The sequence below is a fragment of the Dreissena polymorpha genome, chromosome 2 (assembly GCF_020536995.1).
Source record: "Dreissena polymorpha isolate Duluth1 chromosome 2, UMN_Dpol_1.0, whole genome shotgun sequence".
NCBI lineage: Eukaryota > Metazoa > Mollusca > Bivalvia > Myida > Dreissenidae > Dreissena > Dreissena polymorpha.
Genome location: NC_068356.1, coordinates 32987223 through 33006386, shown reverse-complemented (window position 1 = coordinate 33006386; position 19164 = coordinate 32987223). Strand labels below are relative to the sequence as shown.

The following is a 19164-nucleotide window of genomic DNA, read 5'->3' as shown; positions in this document are numbered from 1 at the left end:
GGATGGCTTGGTGTCTGTGTGTGTGTGTGTGTGTGCGTTAGACTTTTCTTGTTTATCCGATAAAGTCCACAGTTTTCATCCGATTCTTTTCAAACTTAATCAGTGTCTTTATATTAATGAGGACTCGAACCCTATTGATTTTCAGGTCTCTGGGTCAAAGGTCAAGGTCACAGTGACTCGAAATAGTAAAATGGTTTCCAGATGATAACTCAAGAATGCTTAGGCCTAGGATCATAAAACTTCATAGGTACATTGATCATGACTGGCTGATGACCCCTTTTCATTTTCAGGTCACTAGGTCAAAGGTCAAGGTCACAGTGACTCGAAATAGTAAAATGGTTACTTTTTCTTTTTATCCGATAAAGTCCACAGTTTTCATCCGATTCTTTTTAAACTTGTTCAGTGTCTTTATATTAATGAGGACTCGAACCCTATTAATTTTCAGGTCACTGGGTCAAAGGTCAAGGTCACAGTGACTCGAAATAGTAAAATGGTTTCCAGATGTTAACTCAAGAATGCTTAGGCCTAGGATCATGAAACTTTATAGGTATATTGATCATGACTGGCTGATGACCCCTATTGATTTTCATGTTACTTGACCAATGATTTCTGGATGATAACTCAAGAATGCTTAGGCCTAGGATTATGAAACTTCATAGGTACATTGATCATGACTGGCTGATGACCCCTTTTCATTTTCAGGTCAAAGGTCAAGGTCACAGTGACTCAAAATAGAAAAATGGTTACTTTTTTTTGTTTATCCGATAAAGTCCACAGTTTTCATCCGATTCTTTTCAAACTTGTTCAGTGTCTTTATATTAATGAGGACTCGAACCCTATTGGTTTTCAGGTCACTGGGTCAAAGGTCAAGGTCACAGTGACTCAAAATAGTAAAATGGTTACTTTTTCTTATTTATCCGATAAAGTCCACAGTTTTCATCCGATTCTTTTCAAACTTTGTCAGTGTCTTTATTTTGATGAGGACTCGAACCCTATAGGTTTTCAGGTCACTGGGTCAAAGGTCAAGGTCACAGTGACTTGAAATAGTAAAATGGTTACTTTTTCTTGTTTATCCGATAAAGTCCACAGTTTTCATCCGATTCTTTTCAAACTTGTTCAGTGTCTTTATATTAATGAGGACTCGAACCCTATTGATTTTCAGGTCACTAGGTCAAAGGTCAAGGTCACAGTGACTCGAAACTGTAAAATGGTTTCCGGATGATAACTCAAGAATGCTTATGCCTAGGATCATGAAACTTCATAGGTACATTGATCATGACTGCATATGACCCCTATTAATTTTCAGGTCAAAGGTCAAGGTCACAGTTACTCAAAATAGTAAAATGGTTTCCTGATGATAACTCAAGAATAATAAGGCCTAGGATCATGAATCTTTATAGGTACCTTGATCATGACTGGCAGATGACCCCTATTGATTTTCAGGTCACTAGGTCAAAGGTCAAGGTCACAGTGACAAAACTTGTATTCACACAATGCTGCCACTACAACTGAAAGCCCATATGGGGGGCATGTTTTACAACCAGCCCTTGTTTAAAAAGAGCAATATTGAAGCAATAAGTCCAGAATGACTTCCCCTTGAATATGAGAAAATTTTGAAATCCCACTTGTTTATGCAATTAATTCCACAGTTTTCATCCAATTATTTTCAAATTTGCACAGTATCTTTATAGCAATGAGGACTTGAACCCTATTGAATATGAGCAGTATCGGAGAAATATGTACACAATAATCTCCCCTTCAATTTGAGAAAATTCTCCTTTTTTGCGCGATTAAGTACACAGTTTCCATCTTTTTCTTTCCAAACTTGCACAGTTTTTATAGAAGTAGAGCAATTCAGGCCCTCATGGGCCTCTTGTTTTAATTATATAATTATCGTTTCTTTGTACTAATTTGTGAATAGTAGGGTTCATTATATACCTGTCGACTGATGTCCATAGATTCATGATGAACAGGCCTTGGTTGTCAGTGATGTTTGACTTGGTCATTTTTTGACTGTCTACAGGACCCCCCCCCCCTTGGATTGGACAAAATAAACTTTAAAGGGAGATGATTTCTATACCTGCCAAATGATAAATAGAAATTGTATTTCATAGCGGCGCAGTAGGGGGTATTGTGTTTCTGACGAACACATATCTTGTTCCTTATATAGTAAAACCTTGTTATACCCCTATTATCAATGGTAATGGGGGCTATATTGGAGTCACTTCGTCGGTCGGTCTGTCTGTTGGTTGGTATGTCCCGTAAGCTTGTCCAGGCCATAACTTTAAAATTATTTTGCACATTTGTTCACCATCATTGGACTGTGTGTCGCGCGAAAGAGTAACGTCGATATCTCAAAGGTCAAGGTCACACTTTCAGTTCAAAGGTCAAAAATGGACATAAATGAGCTTGTCCGGGCCAAAACTTTGTAATTTATTGTGAGATTTTCAAATCATTAGGCACATTGGTTCATCATCATTGGACGGTGTGTCGCGCGAAAGAATTGCGTCAATATCTCAAAGGTCAAGGTCACACTTTGAGTTCAAAGGTAAAAAATGGCCATACATGAGCGTGTCCGGGCAATAACTATTTCGTTCATTGTGTGATTTTAAATCATTTGGCACATTTGTTCACCATTATTGGACGGTCTGTTGGGCAAAAGAATTTCGTCGATATCTCCAAGGTCAAGGTAACACTTTGAGTTCAAAGGTCAAAAATGGCCATAATATGTCGTTCATTGTGTGATTTTAAAATCATTTAATCACCATCATTGGACTGTGTGTCGCAGGAAAGAATCATGTCGATATCTCAAAGGTCAAGGTCACACTTTGAGTTCAAAGGACAAAAATGGCAATAAATGATAATGGCAGAATAATTCTTAAAAATCGCCATAAATTAGCTTATCTTGTTTTGTGAAGACAGCATGCAAAATAGTCTGTGTCAATGCGGCATGTGGGGGTATACGTCACGTCTGTGACAAAGCTCTAGTTTACACTCTAGAGGCCACATTTATTGTCCAATCTTTATGCAATTTTGGTCAGAAGATTGGTTTCAATTATATTTTGGATGAGTTCGAAAATAATTATGTTTGATTTAAAAACATGGCTTCCAAGGGGCGGGACATTTTTCCTTATATGGCTATAATAAAATCTTGTTTACACTCTAGAGGCCACATTTACTGTCCGATCTTCATGAAACTTGGTCAGAAGATTAATCCCAAGAATATCTTGGAAGAATTCAAAATTGATGCCGGTTGGTTGAAAAACATGATTGCCAGGGGGCGGGGCATTTTTCCTTATATGGCTATAGTAAAACCTTGTTAACACTCTAGAGGCCACATTTATTTTCCGATCTTCATGAAACTTTATGAAAGTCGCTCACCTGAGATAACAAGATATTATTGGGAAGATTTGTCCCAATAATATCTTGTTATCTCAGGTGAGCGACTTTGGGCCTTTCAGGCCCTCTTGTTTTATTTGTGCTAAGCCTGATAAATGATGAAAAGAGAGCCTGTTTTTCTGATAATTTAATACACACGCCCACATTTTTAAACAAACAATAACATTAAGTCACTGCAACGCAGCATTTTATTGGAAATAATTATGTTATTTGATGTTTTATTAGTTAAACATGAAGTTATAAGCACATGGGCTTATTTTGTAAAATACCTTTTTGCTGTTGTTGTTACTTTTTTTATGCCCCCGGATCAGAAGATCGGGAGCATATTGTTTTTTGCCTGTCTGTCTGTGTGTCTGTTTGTGTGTCTGTCTGTCTGTCTGTGTGTCTGTCTGTGTGTTTGTCTGTCTGTGTGTCTGTTTGTCTGTCTGTGTCTGTCTGTCTGTCTGTCTGTCCGTCCGTCTGTCCGTCCGTCCGCACGTCCGTCCGCCCGCCTGTACGTCTGTCTGTCTGTCATTGTGTGTGTCCCAAAACTTTAACCTTGATTAAAGTTTTGCAATAACTTTTGCATTATTGAAGATAGCAACTTGATATTTGGCATGCATGTGTATCTCATGGAGCTGCACATTTTGAGTGGTGAAAGGTCAAGGTCATCCTTCAAGGTCAAAGGTCAAATATATGGCTTCAAAGCGGCGCAATAGTGGGCATTGTGTTTCTGACAAACACATCTCTTGTTATCTAAACTACATCACATCTGGGTATCAAATTTATATTTTTGTTGAATCTGATTTGTTTGTTCTGAACATGAGGTTTATAAAGTTGATTCTGTGTAATATGACATACTGAAAAAATTGGCTGATATAAAGTCTACCACCCTGATATAAAATATAATACCAGGCACCATCTATGTATCAGGCAAAAGTCAACTGTAATGGCTTGATAAACAAGTGTTCTGTGCATGTGTATGTTTAAACGAAATGTGTTTTTAACAGAGCTAAGTAATCACTTGTTGGTATATTCTGTGTTTTTTCCAAGGCTGTTTACTTTGTTGATTGACAATTCAAAATTTGGTCCTTAGATTCAGAAGAACGACATTAAACATGGTCAAACTTACTAATGAACTTTATGTTTTTGTTTTTTAGGAAACAAGGGGTGACAAAATCCTTACCCCTTACAACATTGATCAAGCCCTTGACTCCAGGTAACAAACATTCTTTCTCATATTTAACTGATAGTGATAAGGCAATTGCTGCTTTGTTGTTTACTGTATTGAGTGTTTTGAGTCTTTTTAGGGTTTGTTTTTCAAAAATTATCAGAAAATTGATATATTAAATAAGTAGGTATATGGAATAATGGTTGCCCATAAGTGGCTAGCACTAAAATGTTAAATAATTATTTGATTTAGTTAATTAACAGGTAAAAGTTCATTCAAAAGAAAATGCATTAACACTTGCAAAAAAACACCAAGCTCAAAGCATAGCCCTAAATATTAGCATAAAGGCATTTGTTATTTATAATGTATTCCAGCATGCCTTCTTTAAGCATGTTTTTTTCTTTTGAATGCTTGATTTAAGAACTGTGATTAAATTAGCAATATGTGTGTGTGATATTCAGTTTTGATTGACAATTGTTTTTTATTGATTCTCTTCCATCTTTTGGCTCTATTATATTGATAATTCATTTAATAAGCTTATTTACTAGTAAGTAACCACCCTAAATAGAAAATTAAGAAACAATTGGTGCCTTGTTCTGGAAAAACTGGGCTTAGTACATGTGCATTAAGTGTCATCCCAGATTAGCCTGTTCAGTGCACACAGGCTAATTACGAACGACACTTTCCATTTTAATGGTAGGTTTCGCTAAAAAGAAGTCTCTTCTAAGCCACAATCCAGTTTACGTGGAAAGAGTTGTGCCTGATTAGCCTATGTGGACTGCACAGGCTACTCAGGGACTACCGTTTTTGTACATGCATTAAGCCCAGTTTTCTCAGAAAGAGACTAAAATAATCTTAATTCCTGGCAATTTATCTCTATGAAAAAAAATCAGGAACAATTGAATCGACTAACTCAAAGCCTTATCTCATGTGTGTGCCACTATGTTTAGGGATGCGATCTCGAAGGCGCTCTATAGTCGACTGTTCACGTGGTTGGTGGAGAGGATCAACCTCACCGTGAGCCATGAGCGAGACAAGTCTTCATCCCTAGCTGTCCTTGACATATTTGGCTTCGAGGTTTGATTTTCATCTTTCATAGTAAAGCACATGTTGTAAATATAGGACTCGAATATAAGCACGATGGTAAAAAGGCATTTGTTGAATATTGTAATTCAACTTGCAGCTCGTTTTCCATAGACAAAGTAGGAACTATAATAGAGAAATAGTAATTGTTTTTAACCAGGTTTTCCGAAGGAAAAACTGGTTATTAGATTGGGGAATGTCGGCGTGCTGGTGGGCTTGCGGCTGGGCGGGCGGAACAAGCTTGTCCGGGCCATAACTATGTCGTTCATTGTGAGATTTTAAAATCAATTGGCACATTTGTTAACCATCATTGGACGGTGTGTCGTGCCAAAGAATTACGTTGATATGTCCAAGGTCAAGGTCACACTTTGAGTTTAAAGGTTAAAAATGGCCATAAATGAGCTTGTCCGGGCCATAACTATGTCGTGCATGGTGAGATTTTAAAATCGTTTGGCACATTTGTTCACCATCATTATACAGTGTCGCGAGAAAGAATTACGTTGATATCTCCAAGGTCAAGGTCACACTTAGAGTTGAAAACCTGGTTTTGTGACAATTTTGTCCCTTGTTAAATATATAGGAGTGTTGGCTTCTTTCAGTTCATATCTTTGTTTTGAATGATGAATTTTACATGATAAACTATGATTGCATTTGCATCATGTGTGCTTAATTGTCAGTTTGAGTGTTTTTGGTTGTTGATTCTCCCCTTTGACCTATGATTCACTTGGTCAATTAGTGAAATAAGTACTAGTGTACTTGGTTCTAGAAATCTGCTAAGAAAAACGTTTCAGTAGTTAAATAGACTACCTTGATATAGCTGAAATTCTGTATAAAAAAACTGTGAAGAGATAAAAATGAATGCTTGTCAAGGGTTGATCATAGAACTATTCTATATGAAATGTAAACATTAATCAGATACAGGATGTCCATGTTAATGCTCAATGCATAAAAAACTTCTCTTCAGGATTTCCATGTGAACAGTTTGGAGCAGCTGTGTATAAACTACGCCAATGAGACGCTGCAGTTCTTCTTCAACCAGCACGTATTCCGCCTGGAACAGAAGGAGTATGCAAAGGAGAAGATTGAGTGGACGAACATTGACTTTCAGGATAACCAGCCCGTCATTGACCTCATTGCCAGCAAGCCCGCAGGCATACTCCATATACTTGACGATGAATGCAACTTCCCACAGGTTAGAGAGGATTTTTGTTGAAAAGAGAGAAGTATTATTTGTATTATGCCCCTGTCATCCACTAATGAATTTGTCCGTTGTAGCATATGGCTGCATTACCCAATAGATTTAATTCAAGACAGAAAAGCCAAGCGTCCTATGTTTGTAAAGTCTCCAATGTTAGTTTAAATCTATTTATTTAAGCTCAATTGCATAGAAAGCCTAAGGCTTATTTGAAACTCTCTCGAGTCCATTTCCTGGGATTAGAACCAGTACTTGGTGTCTATAGGAGAGATGTAAAGAGTGCTCCCACAGTGGGGATTGAACCCGTGACATTTCGATTGGTAGGCAGACACAATATCCAGTATGCCTCCATTGTTCATCTAGTCTCCTATGTTCTTGCAAAATCTGCTGTGTTTGTCTATTTCAAATTATGTCGTTTTAGGCCACGGACAGCTCATTCTTGGAGAAGTGCCATTTTCACCACAGCGACAACGGATTATACGGCAAACCACGCATGTCACATCCTGAGTTCTTCATCAAGCATTACGCAGGCAAAATCAAATACAGTGTAAGCATGAATGATTTGATAAAATGTCTTTGTGTTTTAATTTAAATGTATAAGAAACTATTTAACCAATTACAGTTAGAAAGATGTGAGAATAAAGCAATATGTTCTGAAGAAACCATAACTGGCTTTAATTTAATTGTATCTGTTTGCAGTCATTATACCCCCACAAACAAAGTTTAGGGGGGTATATAGGAGTGAGCTTGTCGGTCGGTCGATCTGTCTGTTCGTCCGTATTAAGTGTCCGCTCTCTAATTCAAGTTGTTTTCATCCGATCTTCTCCAAACTTGGTTAGATGTTGTATCTAGATGATGTCTAGGTCAAGTTCGAATATGGGTCATGCCAGGTCAAAAACTAAGTCACGGGGTCACTTAGTGCATTTTAAACATTAAGCATGGTGTCCGCTCTCTTATTCAAGTAGTTTTCATCCGATCTTCCCCAAACTTGGTCAGAAGTTGTATCTAGATAATCTTAAGGTCAAGTTTGAACCAGGGCCATGCCAGATAAAAAAACTAGGTCACGGGGTCATTTAGTACATTTTACACATTCAGCATGGTGTCCGCTCTCTAATTCAAGCAGTTTTCATCCGATCTTCACCACACTTTGTCAGAAGTTGTATCTAGATGATGTGTAGGTCAAGTTTGAACATGGTCAATGTCGGGTCAAAAACTAGGTCACGGGGTCACTTAGTGCATTTTAAACATTGAGAATTGTGACCGCTGTTTTTTGTGAGGACAACATGCAGAATATTCTTTGTCAATGCGGCATGTGGGAATATTCATCACGTCTGTGACAAAGCTCTAGTTTTAGTTAAAGTCCATCCAAATAAGAAGAATTTTCATACAATTTTAACTTTTGTATGTACATGCCTGAACATATATTACATTCTTTAAAAAACAACACCAGCCTTTCATTCTAGAATAAATGAAAAATGCGGAAGACATAGAAGATGTATTAATGTGATCTTACGGTATCAGCTTAATAAATATATCACTATGTCTTCTGACCTTGTTACCAGATATGTACATGCCTTACAACATGTTGAATTATAATGTCATACTGTATATAAACAGCTATATCTTCTTTGCAGTCATGCAGACTTGAGATTATATTTCATGCTAATGTGCTTAATTCAATTTAGCTCACCTGATTGCTCAGGTGAGCTTTTGTGACAGGTCTTTGTCCATCGTCCGTCCGTCCGTTAACATTTGTTTGTAAACACTCTTGAGGCCACATTTATTGTCCGATCTTCATGAAACTTGGTAAGAAGCTTCGTCCCAATGAAATCTTGGTCGAGTTGGAAACTGGGTCATGCCAGGTCAAAAACTAGGTCACTAGGTCAAAAAAAAGTAAAAAACTTGTAAACACTGTAGAAGTCACATTTCATGGCAAATCTTCGTGTTACTTGGTCAAAATGTTGGTCTTAATGATATGTTGGTTGAGTTCAAAGTGGTTCTGGTCCGTTGAAAAACATGGCCGCCAGTGGGTGGGGCAGTTTTCCTTATTTGGCTATAGAGAAACCTTGTAAACACTCTGGAAGTCACAATTTTTGTCCAATCATCATGAAAGTTGGTCAAGACATTGGTTTTATTGATTTCTAAGAGGAGTTTGAAAATGGTCCAGATCGGTAAAAAACATGGCCACCAGTGGGCGGGGCATTTTTCTCTATATGTATATAGTGAAAACATGTCAACACTCTAGAAGTCACATTTTTGGTCCAATTTTCATGAAATTTTGTCAGAACTTTTGTTTCCGAGATACGTGAGTTAAGTTTGAAAATGGTTCTGGTCCGTTGAAAAACATGGTTGCCATGGGGACAGGGCAGTCTTCCTTATATTTATATAGTAAAAAGCTTGTTAAAGAGTCATGAATTAAGGTCATGTAACATGCGAGACAACTCTTCTAAATATTGCATTTAAGTTTACAGTAGTTACTCCCCTTTGATTATTAATGTTTTCATAATAATACGGTGTAGATTTGTGTATCATTTATCTTTTAATTGTTATTCGCGGTTGGATGTTTTTTTAGCTCACCTGATTGCTCAGGGGAGCTTTTGTGACCGGTCTTTGTCCGTCGTCCCTCCGTCCATCCACATTTGTTCATAAACACTCTAGAGGCCACATTTATTGTCCGATCTTCATGAAACTTGGTCAAAAGATTTGTCCCAATGATATCTCGATCGAGTTTGAAACTGGGTCATGCTGGGTCAAAAACTAGGTCACTAGGTCAAACAAAGAAGAAAAAGCTTGTAAACACTGTAGAAGTCACATTTAATGCTCAATCTTCATGTAACTTTGTCTAAATGTCTGTCTTACAGATATGTTGGTTGAGTTTAAAAGTGGTTCCGGTCTGTTGAAAAACATGGCCGCCAGTGGGCAGTTTTCCTTAAATGGTTATAGAGAAACCTTGTAAACACTCTAGAAGTCACAATTTTGGCCCATTTATCATGAAAGTTAATCAAAACATTGATTTTATTGATATGTCGGACGAGTTTGAAAATGGTCCAGATCGGTGAAAAAACATGGCCGCCAGTGGGCGGGGCATTTTTCTCTATACGGTATGTATACAGTGAAAACATGTGAACATGAAGTCACATTTTTGCCCAATTTTCATGAAATTTGGTCAGAACATTTGTTTCCTTGATACGAGAGTCGAGTTGAAAAATGGTTCCGATCAGTTGAATAACGTGGCTGCCGTGGGGGGCAGTTTTCTTATATTTATATAGTAAAAAAAAAGCTTGTGAACACTCTAGAAGTCACATTTTTTGCCCAATCATCATGAAATTTGGTGAAACGATTGGTTTTACATATATCTCAGATGAGTTTGCAAATGGTCCCCCCGATGGGTCAATAAACATAGTGCCAGGGGGGTGGGGTCGTTTTCCTTATGTGACTATAAAGAGAGAAACCTTGTGATTGAACACTATGAAAGTCACATATTTTGCCTAATCATCGTGAAACTTAGTCAATACATTGGTTTTATTGATTTCTTGGACAAGTTGGAAAATGGCTCAGATCGGTGAAACACACTTTTTAACTTACCTGATTGCTCAGGTGAGATTTTAGGATTGGTTTTTGTCCGCTGTCCGTCCGTCCACATTTGTTTTGTAAACACTCTAGCATTCACATTTCTCAAGCATTCTTTATCAAAGTTGCTGAAAGATCTCAGTCAAGTTTGATGATAGGTCACCATTTCAAATCTTACAAAAACAAAAACACTCCCTACGCCAGAGTTTTGGTTCAATAATGATGAAACTTGACCAGGATGTTTGTCTGGTCAATATCTAGGTCAAGTTTGACATAAGGTTAAGATTGAATGAACCGACTCCTCTCAGGTGAGCGAACAAGGGCCATCTTGGCCCTCTTGTTTATTACATGTATTCTCCAAATCTTTTTTCTGTATTTCAGATTGTACATTTCTTGGAAAAGAACAAGGATACATTAAGAAGTGATGTGGTCGAGTTACTCTGTGAGAGTAAAAACAAGGTGTTTAGTAGCTCTATTATGAGTGGATGACTAATTTTTACATAAAAAAAATAAATTTATTTTGTCCATCACCTGTTATAAAGGGTGAACGATTTTATGTTTTAAAATGACATTGTCTACATAGGTTAATAAAGATCCATATCTCTTACTCTAATTTTATACACATTATCATTAAAGTTATAATCAGCGTGTCAATCGTGCCATTAAATTGTTTATGTCACAAGCACCGTGGACGAAAACAATTGGTATGTTTATGGTTTAGTGCACATGATGGTTTAATGCAAAACTAATGGTGCGATACATATAAAAAGCTATGCTGGTGTAACAAGCCCATTAACTTTTTTGTGGTTATTTGTTTTTGAAAATGAGTAATAGATCTATATCTAAACTATACAGACAGAAAGTTTTGTTTGCTACAGAAATAGTTTATATTGAAAATGAAGAAATTTGGTTGCTAGCTTTTGAAAACAAGCGCAAAATAAAAATAATTGCAAATTAGTCATAGAACTTGACCTAAACTAGAAATATAGAAAAAAAATCCGCATAAATATTTTACATGGAAAATAAATGCTATGGTGAAGTTTTCAGTCCATCCTAAATGTTCACTTATATTTTATTGGCCTCTGCCCATGACATTTATATTTACATAATGTTTTTTCCACAGATGATTGCTCAAATGTTCAAAGACATGCGAGACAGATTGATCACAAAGACCCTTAGCAAAACTACAGGGAGGTTTGTCACCATGAAGCCAAGAACACCGACTGTGGCAGCAAGCTTCAGTGAATCATTACTGTCCCTTATTGAGACCATGTCTCGCTGTAACCCATACTTTGTGCGGTGTGTAAAGCCCAACAACAACAAGGCCGCTATGACCTTTGAGAATGGCGTGGTACTAGACCAGCTGCGATACACCGGGATGCTTGAGACTATAAGGATACGTAAGCTTGGGTTTCCGGTCCGGGTCAAGTTCCATCATTTCATAGAACGGTAATTTTAACTGTATATATTAGTGAAATTTCATAACCAACCAATTTTTATACGCCTGTTTTTAAAAACGGGACATATAGTTTCACCCTTGGCGAGCGGGCGGCGTACACAGCAGTGTTTGCTCTCAAATTCAAATAGTTTTCATCCGATCTTCACCAAACTTGGTCAGAAGTTGTGTCTAGACAATATCTAGGTCATGTTCGAATATGGGTCATGCCGGGTCAAAAACTAGGTCACAGTGTCACTTAGTGCATTTCAAGGATTAAGCATGGTGTCCGCTCTCTAATTAAAGTAGTTTTCACCCGATCTTCACCAAATGTGGTCAGAAGTTGTGTCTAGATGATATGTAGGTCAAGTTCGAATATGGGTCACGCCAGGTCAAAAACGAGGTCACGAGGTCACTTAGTGCATTTCAAGCATTTAGCATGGTGTCCGCTCTCTAATTGAAGTAGTTTTCATCTGATCTTCACCAAATTTAGTCAGATGTTACATCTAAATGATATCTAGGTCAAGTTCAAATATGGGTCATGCGGGGTTAATAACTAGGTCTCGAGGTCACTTAGTGCATTTCAAGCATTGAGCATGGTGCCCAAAACCTTCGAACAGGCGTATCTTGTGACAGTTTGGCACTCTTGTTTTACAAATGGTTTCATAGTTATAAACTTTAATAAATTTTAACAACGAGAAATTTAATAAACTTTTATTATATATAACAGTGTTTATGATAAAAGAACATTCACAGTTTTTGTGATATGACTATATTGTCAGCCGTAAAGTGTACCCATGCAATATAAGAATGCTGAAAGTACAAATGTAGATTTCATGAAACGTCATAAATTTGTATACAAAAAATCTATGTTGAAACCAATAAAATTCACACTTTAGCAATATTGTAGGCTGTAACAACTGAAAATTTTGAACTACTGCCTAATTTAAGAAAATCAAGAATAATTTTTAGCAGATGTGCTTATATGATCAAAAGCACCTTTAAAGGCATTATAGGGACCAAAATTAATGTGATTAACTATGCTTTTGCATCGCACAGGTATCGGTGCTTGTTGCGGGGAGAGAAGATCCATGTGACCCACCTACCGACTGACGTGTGCCTCATGATCCTCAAGACCCAGCCTGCTGACCTGAGACCCCTGTGCCGGATAGGGGCAACCAAGGTATGACACACATGGCGTCACATTTATAGGTGCCCCAATTGGTGAAAACAGGGCTTAATTCATGTGCGTAAAGTGCCGTCCAAGATTAGCCCGTCCATTCTGCTCAGGCTAATAATGGACAACACATTCCGCTTTTATGGATTTTTTTGTTTAAAGGAAGTCTTTTCTGAGGGAAAATCCAGTTTAAGCGGAAACTGTTGTCCCTGATTTGCCTGTGCAAAGTGCATGGGCTAATCTGGGACAACTCTTGAGGCACATGCATTAAGCCCAGCTTTCCCGGAATGAGTCTGATATATATTCATGAAGTGCAAGACTGTTTTATGTGCACAATGTTTTTATGTCAGGTATACAATAGTTTCACATTCAATTTTGAAAAGCAATCTGCAGTGTCCTAGGAGATTTATGTGTCCATAATGTTATATTTTAAAACATTTCAATTTAGCTGTACAGAATAAACATTTATAATTTATTAAGCATTTTATAAAATTGGTTTCAGATGTGCAGCAAAGCCACTTTAAAACAAGTCACATTTTTAGCTTTCTATTGTGTATTGTGCCTATCATAATTTTATATTTTAGTTTAGTTTGAATGACATTTATAGTGTGTGCTTTGAAAGTTGAGTCACTTTTATGATGACAGTTACTGAATAATAAGTAAGGAGGCACATGACTTTTCATATGCTTTTAAAATGTTAAGTCTTTAAACAATTGTTCTATTAAAATGATATTGAACATCATTGATGAACTAAAAAACTGGAATCTTAATGCTCATCTTTCAAAATCATTTTACAAGCAGAATAAGATTTCTGATGTTAGTTATATCAAATATTGTTTGATAATTGTCACCTAGTGGTCATCATAAAAGTCCTGAGAGCGTGTGTTGATGAAGGATGATACATGACAGCGTTGATATATGGATTTATTGTGATAGGGATTTCATATAACAACCGTGATAATTTGATACAAATTGTTTTAATTCAAAATAGCTATTGACGTTCTTTTAAGGCATGAGTAAAAAGACAGTAATTAATCTGTTACACTTCACTGCTAACTGAATTTTATGAACAATTGTTCACTGTGATGGATGATGAATTTTAATGGCTCAATATGTACGGTAATTTTGGGATCGACTTTTGTTTTAATCTGAAAATTAGAGTGTGGTTTGAACCAGGAGTATGTTAAAAATGATTGACAAAAGGGTTTTGTGTATGATGAACACCTGCATGTTTGGGGAGTAATGAAGAATAAATATAGTGACATTTCACTGTAAAGTGTCTGTATACAGAAAAAGGACGGTCTTCAATGATCTCTTAGCAAGGATGAACTCTTCAAGTAAAAGAATTGGATTATTATAGAAATTAACTTTGTTTGAAGTAAACAACCATGCACGGTTGCTCCATCTTATGGAGATAAGAATAAAATCATAAAAGGATTCTCATATACAGCTGATATTGAAGATGTCCCACTATCCTGTGTACAGCAACGTGTCTCGGTGGGTGTTCTCAGGAGGTAGAGACCCGGGCAGGCCTGCAGTAGAAAGCCCATATGAGTACTTTGGACTACACAGTCGTCATGACCACCAACCCAAGTCTCCTCGTGCTCACCGTAGAATCAAGGGAATGTATATACCGCCACAGGCCCACTTATTTGCAAATGCGTACGCCTACAGTCCAGTGCCTTACGTGCCCTATTCCTCTGGTGCCCATTTAAGGGATTCATCAAGCAACGGAGCACCTTTAATGAGGAAATTTCATGGAAAAGAGCAAACTACAAAGCAGTTTGAAAAATATGAAAGCTTGAATCATAGTCTACACCAAAAAAGGCATGAATACTTACCAGGCCACAACTTTCCACCCCCCTTGCAAGATTCTCCGATTCGTCTCATCCGCACCACGAAACCATACAAAGATGATATGGATTCTCAAACTGACAAGAAAGAGAGTCCTATACCACCTAAGCGGAGTAAAAAGAAGAAAGAGAAATTTAACAAGTCACCAAAAATTAGAAAATCCAACAAGAATCTCCTGCTGCATAGAGAGTTGAGTAATTTAACCGATTCAAATACAGGTAACTCTGACATGAGCGGATCAGTTTCTAAAAGACAGGCTTCATATCCAAACTTTATGCTTGAGACTGAAGCTGTTGATGACAAAGCTGTCAGAGAGGCTCTGGAGAACTCACTGGCTCTGAGACAAAAGTCAAGGAGTCACTTGGACATTTTCAAGGACGTTCTCAAGGACTCGTCTTATGTCAAAGACAGAGATGTTGAGCCGGAAGTTTTAAGCTGTGCAGACATGAATGACAATGTGTTTCTAGATGGCTTTGACGGTTCTAGTTCGAAAGATGAGCATAAATTGACATTTATTAAACAATTGGGCAAATCAGCAAAAATGCAGAAGATTGTGAAACAAAATGATACTCAAGAAGCTGAAAGAATGCATAAGAAAACTGCATCTGAATTGTTTCACCTTGGAAAAAACTTTGGTATGGGCAGACGAAATTCTTATGAGAACGAAATCTCACAGAAATTGCAAGGGGACGGTTATGAAAATGAAGAAATTATGAAGAAAATGCCTGATACAGAAAAGCATGAACATGTGTTTCACCACAAGACCGCCAGTTATGAAAACAACTTTAATAACTTGCAAATGCCAGGGTCTTATGAAAATGAAGAAGTCCTGCGTAAGATGCCTGACAGTCCTTTTGATGATGTGGACATTAAAAGGAACAAAAGAGATAGTGACTCGAGTTCTTCAGAAATGGACAGAAAATCATTGCATTCAAGCATTGAAGCCCTGTTGAAAGAATTTGATTTTGAATCTGACGACGATTTGGATAGCGATGGCTTTAATTCTGACCTAGACTTAAATTTAAAACATAAAAAAATGGCTGGAGAAAATGACTACAGTATACTGGATGATCATCAAGTGCTACTGACAAAGACGTTATCAAAGTTTCAAGACAAGGCTGCTGGCACATCTTCTGAATATCTGCAGCAAATTTCAAACCATGAGAAGACGGATAGTCAAACACTGAATACTTGGCCTGAAGACAATCAGGAACCAGTTGTTCCTCTAAGACGGAAAAGGGAGATACACCCAACTAGGTGTAGATCATTATCAAACCTAACCACACCAGTTTATGAAAATTTTCCAGAGGCAATCACTGTTACAAAAAGTGAAGAAGATTCGAACGTTTCTAAAAAACAAGTATATTACATGATTAGTCATTCTGCAGACGAACTGTTCTACGCCGTCTCTCCACCCCAGAACAGCAGAAGTGACACATTTCAGTTTATGGAAACATCACATTCGGGCCTTGGGTACCCAAATCGTGAGCAAAATACTGTTGAAAAAGCCCCCGCTATTCCATATTTCCCGTCTGAAACATTTCAGTTCATGGAAACATCAAGTCAACCCAATTCGGGCCATGGGTATCCAAATTTCAAACAAACTACCCTTGAAACTGCCCCTGCTATTCCATATTTCCCGTCTGATTCGCAGGTGTTTATGAAGGAGAAACTAGAGCAGCAGCTTGACCTTGAGGCCCGAAAGCTGCACACCCGCGCCACCCAGCACATACAGAAGTTTATGAGGATGTACCTGGCGCGCAGGAAGTTCCGGCAGTACATTGAGAGGGCACACAGAGTGCAGGCTGCCATCAAAATGCATCTAGCAAGGTGAGACAAGTATTTTTGAGCTGTGTTCTGGGAAAACTGTTTTTAAGGCATGAGGGTAAAGTGTCGTCCCAGATTAGAGGAAGTGTCTTCTTATTAAAATCCTGTCTAGGCGGAAAGAATTGTCCCTAATTAGCCTGTGCTGACTGCAGAGGCTAATCTGGCATGATACCATATGCAAATGCATTAAGCCCAGTGTTAGGCTCATTTGTATAAAATACACATGATTCAAAGTCTGTTTTTAAACCTCAGAATTATTTAGCAAATATATATGAAGCAAGGATAAATACCTGTTTTAATTTGTTTACAATATAATTATCATGAGGTTCCTTCCATGGTCTTTTGTATTATGAAGTCATTGAAACCAGTAAGAAGTAAGAACGTTTTCCTGTCCTGCTTTGAAGAAGTGGTGCAGTAATTAATGCTTTTCCTCCTCTGTCTGTCAGGCAGTCAGTCAGTCTATAGGTCTGTCATTATTCCCTTTTGTTTCCACAAAATATCTTGATAACACTTTGACATCCAATAATGCAAATTGATATGATGTTTAAATGGGCAGAAAGGAAGGCACTGTGGATTTTAAGGGCTATAGGTAAAAAATCATGGTTCATTGCACTTGTAAAATTCATTTCCTCATTATATCTAGGGAACACATTGACCTAAATTGGTATGCTGCTTACTTGCAAGGAAAGGAAGACAAAGGTCAAGGTCACAGGGGCTCATTAAATGAAAACTGCACACAATAGCTAAAGGATTCTTTACCTAAAGCATGCATTAACAATTATTCTGTTTAGTCTTGAGAAAGGAATGATCCTAGTGATTTTGAGATCAAGAGATCAAAGATCGAATTCACAGGGACTTCCAAAAAGTTATATTTAAAAATAGAACATATTGACGACTTGGCTGCACGTAGTGGGCATACATTTGGACAAATATCTCACGTTATCCTTGAGCATGTGGTATTTCTGTGTACAGGATGAGTCTTCATAATCATGTAAATGAGCCATGCTTCAGGAAAACAGGGCTTACTGCTTGTGCTTTTAGTTTCGTCTCTGAGGACATACATAGGGCGACATTATGCACATGCGTAAAGCCCTGTTTCCCCATAGAAATACTCTAATGTCCTTACAAATTGAGCAATACATGTCATACTTTTACTTTGACACTAATGTAAAAATAAGACATTTGCATGAGACAATTTAGTGAATCCAAGGAACATATGTTGGAACTATGTAAATCAAATTTTGTACCAGTGTGATATCAATTAGTTTGTACATTTCTCAGTTTATTTTCATCTTCTTGTATATCGGCTAGAATTTGTTAAACGATGTGAGAACTTATTGCTGTATGGCATTGTATAATTGTCTTAATTTATAAATTAAAACTACATGAATATATGTCAGTTTCTGACAAGACAGTTGTTTCTTTAATTTGCCTCAGGGCATTGCGGTTTGTATTTTAATGAGTTAGAATAATGCTATTGAGAAATTAAAGTTGAATGAACATTCTGTTTAAATACAATCCTGTCACTTCATTATAAATGTTTATTTTAAGACAAACATAAGATAATTTTAAGTAATTGACTGATTTAAGCCTTGAGTTGTTTGCAATCAATGTGATGTTTTATTTGTATTTATTTCGATATACTTTTCAATAATTGAGCATTTATTGAAGCCTGGGAATGATTGTGTTGATTGTTTGTACGATATTATTTCTCAGTTCAGATGTATATTATTTAATTGAAACATTGTTTACATCCGTGTGGAAATCCCTAGCATGCATGACCGTTTTGCACATGATTTATGCAATGTAATGAGTGTTTATGTAATCTACATTTTTATGCTCCCCCAAAAATTTTTGGGGGGAGCACATAGTCGCCGCTTCGTCTGTCCGTCCGTCTGTGTGTCCGTCCGTGCACATTTTTTTGTCCGGGCTATTTCTCAGCAACTAATGACTGGAATTCAATGAAACTTTATGGGAAGCTTCACTACCAAGAGGAGATGTGCATATTATCAGCGGGTTCTGGTCGCATAATTTTTCACAGAGTTATGGCCCTTTGAAATTTTGCATTAACTGTACATATAGTGCAATTCTTGTCCGGGCTATTTCTCAGCAACTAATGACCGGAATTCAATGAAACTTTATGGGAAGCTTCACTACCAAGAGGAGATGTGCATATTATCAGCGGGTTGTGGTCGGATGATTTTTCACAGAGTTATGGCCCTTTGAAAATTTCCATTAACTGTACATATAGTGCAATTCTTGTCCGGGCTATTTCTCAGCAACTAATGACCTGAATTCAATGAAACTTTATAGGAAGCTTCACTATTAAGAGGAGATGTGCATATTATCAGCGGGTTCTGGTCGGATGATTTTTCACAGAGTTATGACCCTTTGAAATTTTATATAAAAAAATTATTGTTCCTCCAACTACTGTGCCCTCTAGACGTTTTCTTTTATCTGAATGTATAGTGCAA

At 37.3% G+C, this 19164-nt stretch overlaps 1 protein-coding gene across 9 annotated transcripts in view; it reads left to right on the top strand.

Moving 5' to 3' along the window:
• Nucleotides 1-19164, top strand: part of LOC127866516 (unconventional myosin-XV-like) — a 153295-nt gene that overhangs the window by 65484 nt on the left and 68647 nt on the right. For all 9 annotated transcript variants that reach the window (XM_052407080.1, XM_052407077.1, XM_052407076.1 and 6 more), the window contains 8 exons: nt 4539-4597; nt 5500-5626; nt 6597-6824; nt 7249-7374; nt 10779-10856; nt 11521-11846; nt 12892-13015; nt 16518-16693. In XM_052407080.1, the coding sequence (XP_052263040.1) occupies nt 4539-4597; nt 5500-5626; nt 6597-6824; nt 7249-7374; nt 10779-10856; nt 11521-11846; nt 12892-13015; nt 16518-16693 (1244 nt within the window). The remainder of the gene's footprint in view (nt 1-4538; nt 4598-5499; nt 5627-6596; nt 6825-7248; nt 7375-10778; nt 10857-11520; nt 11847-12891; nt 13016-16517; nt 16694-19164) is intronic.